Raw genomic sequence first — 10,621 nt, forward strand, 5'->3', positions numbered from 1 at the left:
TTGCTAAATACTGTGGTAGATCTTGTCAGGTAAGATAAAAAATAACAGCTATAAAGGGTTTAAGAAAATAGGTATTTGAATACTTTTTTTACAGGATCTCCATGCATTTTGCGTGTTGTCATATCTCCATACTGCAGTTCATTTGTAGTTTTTGGACAGGATGGGTAAACATGCTGCCTTGTTTTATTTGAGTGTTTTTATAACTACAAATATAAGATTCTGACTAGTACAAAAGACAAAATGAAGTTGAAATGTGTGGTGTTTGACTGTGCTTGGTGAGAGGGGGAGGAATAATTCTTAAGCTTCATTGTCTGTAGACTGAAAGCTCAAAGCCAATTTTGCAGTAAAAGAATTTGTATTTCAAGCGTACTTTTTATAATGGTAAATTCTATATTGCAGTTTTTTAAGAGGAAATAAGGGTCAAGAGTGTGTTGAGAAGAGGAGGCCTTAAGGAAAACTGCATCTCTGAGGAGTTTTTCAAGAAGAAAAGTGGTGCATGGCAGGAGGACAAGGGACAACAGGCTTAGGTTGAAAGACCAGAGGCTCATGTGGGATACAAGGAAAAGCTCTTGACAGCCAAGAGGTGGAACAGGCTGGACACGGTGTTTGTGTGATCTGTGTGTTTGAGGGTTTGGAGACCCAACTGGATAAATCTCTGAGCTGGGTCTGACCCCAGAGCTGACCCTGCTTTGCAGCTAGAGATCTCCATAGATCCATTCAACGTGACTTATCCTGTGATTCTATCCTACAAAATAGTTCTCAAAGGTGTTCAGGCCTAAAATCTTAACTTTTATATTTGACTTGTTTTGTCACTTCGGCATGTGTGCAGCAATTGGCAGGACTTTGTAAGGTATAACAAATATGCAAAGCATAAATGACTGGGCTGAACAGAGCAGAGAAGCAGGCACCTGAGGTTTGAACCTTAGCACCTGTGGTTTGAACCTTGAAGATTGCCTTATAGAACACTTGAAGTTTGAAATGGTTCCTCATAGTTTTGCATTATGATTTCTTTTTTTGGTGGGAGGGTGAGGGTTGGTAGTGGTTGTTTTTTTGGGGTGGGGGCGTTTTAAAATTTTTTTTTCTTTTCCTACATAGAGAAAAATGAAGAAAATAAACTAGAAAAAATACACTAGTAGTGATAGTCTATAAAATGGAAATGAATTTAACTTTTTAAGTTAAGTCTTTGACATTCCAATGATCATGGAATGAGAGCATCATAGAATGGTTTGGGTTGGAAGGGACCTTAGAAATCATCTTGTTCTATGGGCAGACACCTTCCACTAGATCAGACTGCTCAAAGCATTGCTCAAAGCATGCCATTCGACCTGGCACTGAACACTTCCAGGGATGGGGCATCCACAGCTTCTCTGGACAACCTATTCTAGTGCCTCACTACCCTCACAGTAAAGAAGCTCTTCCTAATGTCTAAGCCAAGTATACTCTCAGTTTGAAGCCATTATCCCTTGTCCTATCACTACATGCCCTTGTAAACAGTCCCTCACCAGCTCTTTTGTAGGCCCCCCCTTAGGTACTGGAAGGCTGCTGCAAGGTCTCTCAGCCTGTCTCCATAGGAGAGGTGCTGCAGCTCTCTGGTCATCTTTGTGTCCCCCTCTGGACTCGCCCCAACAGGCCCCATGGTCTTATGTTGGGGGACCCAGTGCTGGACGTAGTGCTCCAGGTGGGGTTTCACCAGAGCAGAGCACAGGGGCAAAATCCCCTTCCTCGCCCTGCTGGCCACACTGCTTTGGATGCAGCTCAGGATACAATTGGCTTTCTGGGCTGTGAGTGCATGTTGCTGGGTCATGTTGAGCTTCTTGTCAACCAACACCCCCAAGTGTTTCTCCTCAGGGCTGAGCTTGTCACATATCATGTGCTTCTGTAAATAATTCTGCTTTAGAATAATCTGTAGTGTTCTCAAGATGCCACAAATCCCTCCTTTTGGGGATTAAAACACATGGAGAGGGAAAAGAGGAAGATATGTCATTTTGATTCATCAAATGGCAAATGTGTGCAACGTGCATTAGGTGCTTACTGTAGCATCAATAATAATGCCACAGGTAGATTTATTATGGGAGATCATAAGGAAAACATGGCTGTAAAGGCTATAAAAGACCAGAGTATTTGCAAGGTAAGTTTGAAACAAATCTCTTCTAGAAGAGTCATTGGTAAAGCTTCTGTTGGCAGATCTTTAATGAGAAATGAGACTGTGCTGGCACTGACCTGCATGATCAAATCTGCAAGGTGTAATGCAATAACTTGTTCCAAATTAGATGTAGAGACAATGGAGGTAGAAACTGGAGCTTCCTCTTTGAGAAGCACAATTGTGTGAACATTCTTCAAGGACTCGTAAGGGATAGCCTGAAGCCATCTTGAGTATCTTTGCTTTGTGCTTCCAGCTCTGGGGTTCACATGCTTGAAGCCATCTGTAGTTGTAGTGTGAATTTCAGTGACACAGGCTACTGCTGCTAAAAGTAATCTGCACTTAACATGCTGTGTATTTGCAGTTACATAATTTCTTGAACTGTTAATATAAATAAATTAATATTGAATTAATGTCTGTAATATCCTGTGATATTAGGTAGCGATAGAGAATAACAGAAAAAAAAATTATTTTGTAGTCAATGCAGTGAATTCATTGGGGTTGATGACTAGAAACGGATGATCCAGGTAAAACTGAGACCAGCCAGATGTCTTTCCTCTTGAGGACTGTCCTCTGATTCCTATTTATTCTAATAAGCCAGCTAAACTGTTGTGCTGCTCTGGTTTTATAGCAGGTGTTAGGAAAGCTAAACCAAATGCTTTGTGCCCTACTTAGCCTCTGTAGCTTAAGTGCAATTTGTTAATATGTGCACTTCTAATTGAACTAATTGGTCAACAAATAAACAGCAGAGTATTGTTGAAACAGCAGTTTGCACATTTAAAAAAGTGAATATTGGCAAAGCAGGACTATTTTGGTTTTATAAATTCAGATAACTTTGAAATCCAAATTATGCAGTTGAATTTGCAGTTTACACTTAGCTGCAGAATGATTTGATTATTTTTAGATGTATGATCCTGCAACTCAAAACACTTAGGCTTAAAACCTGTTACTTTTCTGGAGTTTTGTAATAAATACATTAAATGAAATCAGAATTAATATAAAATCTAACTTAAAAAAAATTAATCTCAGTAGGTGTACTGGGTTTAGAATAAAGGTGGATTTTGTGAAAGAAACTTCAAAGTAAATGCAGCAGGGGATTTCTATTTCAGAGTGCACCAAAAAGAGCTATTTTTAAAGCTGCAAATATCTTGTTAACATCTTCATTTGTTTTAAAATGTCAAGTGGTACAAAAAGCTATCTTCAGGCTAACATTAAAGAGAAGAAACAGTCTTTGGAAATGTCTCTCTTTTTGGGAATTGAAGTGAGAATAGTTGTCCTTTAAGGGAAAATGTGTGTGTAGAGGCAGTAGTCCTGAAAAAATCCTATATACAAGTCAGAATATCCAGTTTTTACAAATCTCCATAATGTCTATATTGAAGATTATGAGTGAGTTGTTCCAAATTTCAAAAATTCCCATTATTTTTCTTTTTCAGGCCAGTTGAAGCAAGCTGTTTGCGCTTTTACCACTTTACTTTAAAAAATATTAGAAATGTGGAACTGGAACTTATGACAAGAGATCCTTTGGAGTGATGTTTTTCAACTGAATTCTAATTTCAGGATCGAGTCCATATAGGCTTTTTGCTTGTAATTTTTTTTCCTTTCAGTCAGACCTCGTTGGTTTTTGACCCTATTTGGCATTCCCCTGTTGAAGCCCTGTTGTAGCCCCTTTCCCACTTGTTGATGCCTAATTTCATGGGTTACCTGCCTTCCAGCAATGTTATGTTGGTTGGGTGTCTCTCCAAAGGTAGTTATCATGTCTGCTGCTCCTCATAATCACTTTTGTGATGTTTATTGATTATGGTGCATCCCACAGATTGGGGAACAATGATATATATGAGAATCCCTGAAAAATGGAAGAGTAATTTCAAGAGTGGCATTATCAAACATTATTGAAATAATGTAATAAAATGTCATAATTAAAAAAAAGACATTCAGTAAAAATTCAAACAATCTTTCGGAAATTACAGATTATTTGCTTTTAACAGATCAAAACCTTCCAATGGAAAAATACCTGCTTTGATTTTTTTTTTTTTTTTTTGTTAATCAGCTCTGGTCTTTAACAGCTTTTTATTAGCACATTCATCTGTAGGAAGCATTCATTTTTTTTTGATCTTGCATTGAAGACAAGGGAAACCTTTGTTTCATCAGCACTGGTTTAGGATCTTTTGTAGATTCAGGCTCTGTGGGGAGACAGCAATAGCATACATCTGTGAAAGAATGGATGTGCACTGGCAAAATCACTCAGCTGCAAATATGCAAGATATTGCAGGCATTTGTGAGGGGTCTTTGCCCGTGACCTGAGCCAGCAGGAGGTGATCCTGGGCCTGGGCTCTCCGGGGAGTCATTGGAGCTGGTGTGGTGCTGGTGCAGCCGGCAGACTCTCAACCTGCCACCAGTAAAGGGCTCTGTGCTGCGCCATCTCTGAAGCCATATGGGTGCTGACCATTTTCACTTGGGTAAAGCCTGAGGGTTTGCACTTGGGATACACTGAGATTGAATGAGATACCATGCTTTGGGAGGAGATAAACGGAAGGATATTCTTTCCAAGTTTCTAAGTGTAGTGAAGCCTGGAGGAGGAGGGTTTTGTATTGCCCGGCACTGTTCACTTGCCTTTTTTGCCTCCTTCTATCAGTGTTAATTTCTAACAGGGGAAAAAGAAATAGTTGCAAAATTGGAGGACCTTCCTTGGCATGGAGGACAAGGGTCATACCGGGTGGCCATGTCTCTGCACTGCAGTGTTTATACTTGTGCTGGATATAGGATATAAAACGTTGACTGAAAGCCAGGATACACAGAATTAAGAAAAACCTCCCACAAAGAAATGTGGGACTAACATAAACCCAACCAATAAGTATTGTTAGAGACTGACTTTAAAATTAGATCTCTCCAGGGTCACTAATCTTTGTTCTCACATTATCCTGTAATTTGTATCCATGCTGTATTGGTAGTAAGAAAAAATATTGTTGAATTTAATTTTATTTAATGCATTTGGAGCTTTCCTCTCTCTCCCTAACCAGTTGGGAATAAGTGACTGGCAGTCCCCATTCCAGCTCCTTCTGCAGAGGAATCAGAGTGATTCCTTTTTGGCATCGGTTTTGGCCAAAGTGCTGTTTCATGGAAGCCACGTGTTTGAACTATTCTTATCACGTGGGAATGCTCTCAAAGAAACATGGCATATGATGCTATGTGGTACAGCATATTTCATCTCATTAGGGCTTTATTGGTTGGGTAAGTTATTAATCATTTTGATATCACCTCTAACATGCTTAAAATTCTGTGCAACATTTATGTAGAGGAAAAAATTTGACAGATAAAGGCTTACTCCTAGGAACATTTTTAGTTTAAGTTGGATAAAAATGCCAATAGAACTATATTACACAGAATGATGTCTGGACATTTACAAGCATGACCTTGTTTGTTCTAGACAAGGATAATTCTATTCAGCACTAAATACTTAACTTTTATTTGTCAGACAGCATGTGACAGTAACTATATTTGGATTAATGCCTTCTTGGTGTCATTTTTTCCCCTTACAGAGTTATGGGTAAAAGAAATGAAATCACAAATCTCTCGTGTATCTGAAAGAAATAAAAAGTTCAGTTTATTTATTATGTGCATGCCACAGGGGAAAAAAAATCCTAAATTAAATAGAATAAATGCTACTGGCGCTGAAACCTAGTTACCTGAAACAATTCCTTCACTTAAATTCAGCTTAAGAATAAATCGTGTGATTGCCTTTGGAATCTTTCTAACTTGCATGTCAGCATCTCCAGGTCTGATGTGCCCTTACACATTGCTCTGCCATTTTCTGTTTTTTTTTAATTGCTGAACATGTACTTAACAATAGACAATCATTTTCTCTGTGGCACTCACCTCACAGGAGCTGTTTTTCTGAGTTCATGTTTTTTTCCCTTACTGCATATTTGTGACAAAATGTCACCCTTCAGAAGCCCTTGGTTCTGAGTACTTGTCATTGTAGCAAATTTTTGTTGTGCCCTTTTCTTTTAATTTGCTTTTAAAACTATTTGAAACAGCTGTGTGGCTTCAAACATAAACTGCGAATATGCAAATAAAATGTGTAAATATGTAGTACGTTAATGAGATGGACTTAGAGTTTTTTTTATATTATAAACAGAATTTTGTGCTTGTAGAACAGAAGACAAGAAAAAAAGTGATCAGAAATTGTTTCTTCCAACATGTTTCTTTAGCTGAAGACTCATTCTTGCGCCTCTCCTGCACTAATCTTGGGGCAGCAATGAATGGTAGAGGAAAAAAAGAGACATAATTCAATGTATAGCAGCTTTCCTTTATCTTGTCATCCTGACTCTCCTCGGCAGTCTCTCCCTGCTATTCTAATCAAAGTGGCCCATGAAAGAAAAATGGCAGGTTTGGGTAATATATGCAACTAAAATATTGTTGGTTCTGTCTTCAGTTTTGGTTTCAGCGACCACTCCTGGTCTGAACTGTGAAAAATATCACCACCAGTCCTCCCAGCTGTGGGCATTGACCCCTCATCAGCTCAGGGATGTTTGGGGACAGTTTTTGCAGCACTGAAAACTTGACCATTGCATTAGAGCAGCTGCATTTAGTGAAATGAATGGACTCTGAAGGCCTCTGCAGTCTTGACTGCTGAGTGAACACATGCCTAGGGTTTTGTGTATGTTAGTTAGCATCCTTTCTGGTCCTCTCCAATCTCGTGAAGTAAGCAGCTGCATACTGTTGCTGCTTCATGCCACAACAAATGAGAACCAGTGCACATTGCTTTGAGCATATTTGTGTGCATATATAGCTATAGATAACTATATGTATAAAATATGTGTGTATGTACATAAAAAAATAGGATACAGGTTATGTAAAATAAAATGCTCTTTATTTTCTTTTTCTTCCTTTTAAAAAAATCCTGATAGAAAGAAGCTTGGCTGGACCACAAGCAGGAATGTGTCTTAAGAGCATTGAGCCCAATTTTCCTCCAGACTCTGTCAGACTTGCTGGCAGGATTGTTTTTAAACTAGTAAGTGACATTCTTTTAAATTGATTCGGTGCAGCAGATTCTGAGAAATGCTTTCTCACTCTACATTTTTAATGTAATTATGAGCTACAAGGCTGAAGTGACTGACAATGCTGAAAAAAATTGGACTGCAAATTACATTACAAGTTAACTGATTAATTTGCAGAAGTGCTGAAAGGATCAAGAGATACCAAAATGGACATAATTAAGCTCAAGGGACACGTTTATTGACTTTCTTTTCTTATGTCTATGTGGTAGCATTCTGAGCTTATTCCTGCCTGGAAGGAAAATGCAGGGAGACACTGCTTTCCCTTTAATACTCCTGAAGTTATTGGTGCTTTTCTATTCACTTAATGGAAGCCTCATTCAGTGTAGTTTGAATGAGTGGTAAGGACAGAAGCACTGGTAGCTAGACTTTTCTTTAGAGGGCATAATGCCATGCTGTCCATGTTGGGTTCTCTTAATCTCAATTACTTTTTAAAATATTTTTCTAAACTCTCTTGGAAGTCCCGGGTGTTTGATATTCCCATGGTTGGATTACTTTATATGGACTAAATTTTCTGTTAGTTTAAGCAGCTTATGGATGTGTGGGATTGTAAATCAAAAGGGATTTGCTCATTTTTTTGCTGAACCTGCTGTGATGCTGTCTGTGTTGGATAAAAGTGTGGACATTTGTTGTGGACTGAGGTGATAAAATATGATTTCACATTTATTTTATACATTGTTGGGAAGAGTTTGTGCATGATAGTTTTTAAAGGGCAAATATGTACCTAGTAATAATGTGCATTAATTATAGTCACATGAACTCTGAAACTACAAACCCTCATAAACTGATTTCAATTATACTCTGAAAGGCCAAAGTTACTAAAGGTAAGCTTCCCAAGTGTTAAAAAAATTAAAATTAGTAGAAAGTGTTACAGCAACAAAAAAATTTAGGTTTTTAGGATAGTTTATGGAAAGTCCTGGACTTATGTTGGTGCTGTTGGCCTTACCTAATTGTCTTATGGGTTTGTCACATGGAATAATCAATCTTGTAGAGTGTTTTCAAGACAAAGCATGCTATGTAAGTGTCAATTATCTGTTTTTCTCTACAGCTCAGACAATCAGTATGCCCTTCTGAGAGACTCTACTCTTTTTCTGATCTTCAGTCGAGTAAGTAATTGCCAGCCAGATTTCAGGAAATACTTCCAAGGTCTGCTTTACGAAAGGGCCATCTCATTTTCTTGCAGCTTGCCTTCTGAAGGTTTGCTCTGTAGAGTAACAGAATCAAAGACAAAAGCCTCTGTGGGAAAGAACAGTTATTTCAAAGATAAAAGGAAAAACATGTCTGTTGTCTTGAAGCAAAACTTTCACCTGACGTTTTGCTTTAATATTTTTATTTTCTCGTTGTACAATGCACATCTTGCCTGCTCACTTTTTAATTTACCCAGTGTCTGCCATACTACGTACAGTGTCAGTATTTTTACATACATATACAAAAATACATATATTTTTATGCTGAGGTTTTACTTTTTTAGTACTTATGTGCTATTGCATAAAGCTTCAAAATAACTTCCAGAAATAGGAACAAAAGTTAAATTTAAAAAGGTTATGTTTATATTTTTCTTCTACATGACTTTTCAATAGAGAAAAAAGGTGAAATTGTGCAGTTATTACTTTTGGGGCTTCACAAGTTTCAACTGCTTGGGTAGAAAAAGATGCTCATTACAATCTCTCAGTAGAGCAAATATTGAAATAGAAAATATTTTTTCCATGTTTTGTGGCATCTTGAAGACTTAGAAAGGAAGAAATACATCCTTGGTTCATTTTTGCATCTTGTTTAGAGGGATTTTCTGGAGAGTAATGTGAATATTTTGATTACCTTAATGTTTTTTAGTATTATTGAGAGTTTTGGCTAAAAACCAACTTGATCTATTGGTGTAGTTAGTTAGAAATGGAACCCACATAAACATAAAAAATGCAATACATAGTATTAATTTTACTTCTGAACACCCTGACATTCTGCTGCCTTCTCCCAAACTGCAAGGGCAAAGACCTTAATAAGGCAGCAGATTAAAGTAGCTAGAAGGAAAAAATTTCAATTATTTAAAATGTAGTGATTTTCTGCAATGGATATTCTCAAATCGTGTAACAAACATTTATGGAGAACAGATGCTTCAAATTAAGCTAAAATGATGAAGACTATGGACTGTTTTGCTTCATTACACTGCTGGGATGCAAGGAAAAAAAATATTTATTGTACCAATGGCTGATTGCAGAGTGGCCCAGGAGGAACTGGAGGGAAGAGTCTCCCTTTACAAATTAAATACTGATCACTTGTACAGCAGTTGTCTCTAGTGCAGGCAAAGATTTTTTGTAACTGATCATTCCGTACAAACTGGGGCTCCTCAGTACCCTTCAGGAGATGATCTCAGCTTTCCTAGACTTGACTGAATACAAGGGGAATAGTGTGATAATTTGTCTGGAGAGAAGCTTGGTGCTGAGCATATGGATAAACGGTACAAAAATCTGTAGAGTGGCCAGAAGCTTCTGCTAAAATTCTCATTCTGAAGGAAATGGTGATATGGCCTGTGATACAGATGGGATCGCCATCCTCTCATGATACAGAAACAACTGGTCCATAGCCAGGTAGCTTAGGAGAAGGCAAATGACAGATCCACATTTAGTGTTTCATCTGTATTTACTCTGAGTTTTAATAACAATTCCTGTGGAATCTTCTTAACTCCACAGCACCAAGTGTTTAGGACATTAGCACATTAACTGAAGCTGATGCTTAACAGACTACAGTACAAATGGTCTATGCATAACCTTATGTAAAGGTTTTTACTTGTGTTGTTTTCCTGGCTTCCTTGTTATAGAGTGAATAGATGGTCTCTATGATTTTGGGGTTAAAATAATCCAAAAGTGTTTTGGGTTGGTGTGAGAACTTGTAGTAGCTGTGATGCTTTTTGCTGCCTCTGTATGCTTCAAAAATTCCTGTTATTTCATAACAATTTCCCCATTTCCTGCACAATTTTATGAATGGTGTTGATGAAGTTTTTGGTTTTTTCTGTACTTAGTGGAGTCTATACAAAAGTCAGAAATGCATTTTTATTAGAGGCCTAAATATATAGGAGAAAAGATTTCTTTGAAGGGAATCACATGAACAGAATTCAGGCTGTAATCTGAAGCAAAAACATTCTCAAGAAGCTTCTTTGTAATAGAAGATAATGTTTCAACACTAATCAGAAATGTGACAGAATTCTAATTGATACTCCTTTCATCTTTTTTAGGTTTTGGTGTTTTTTTTCCCCGCTTGGAATTTCAAAATATTTTATTTCAAAATTGTTAATGTCACTATGCTGTCCTAGTTTGCTTTACACAATTACTTTTCAACATTACTTTATACTGTTGGTTTATTTTTAGTGTGGGAGATATATGAACTGAATAGAAGCATATAAAGTTTTATACACTTAAATATATATATAATATAT

General features: G+C 37.4%; 1 protein-coding gene across 2 annotated transcripts in view; it reads left to right on the forward strand.

The window, feature by feature from the left end:
- Positions 1-10,621, forward strand: part of SMYD3 (SET and MYND domain containing 3) — a 371,713-nt gene that overhangs the window by 16,138 nt on the left and 344,954 nt on the right. For both annotated transcript variants that reach the window (XM_017740180.1, XM_017740187.1), the window contains exons 3-5: positions 1-29; positions 7,048-7,151; positions 8,243-8,300. In XM_017740180.1, coding sequence (XP_017595669.1) covers positions 7,077-7,151; positions 8,243-8,300 — 133 coding nt within the window. In that variant the 5' untranslated portion in view covers positions 1-29; positions 7,048-7,076. The remainder of the gene's footprint in view (positions 30-7,047; positions 7,152-8,242; positions 8,301-10,621) is intronic.

This window comes from Corvus brachyrhynchos, unplaced genomic scaffold (genome assembly GCF_000691975.1).
Source record: "Corvus brachyrhynchos isolate BGI_N302 unplaced genomic scaffold, ASM69197v1 scaffold31, whole genome shotgun sequence".
Lineage (NCBI taxonomy): Eukaryota > Metazoa > Chordata > Aves > Passeriformes > Corvidae > Corvus > Corvus brachyrhynchos.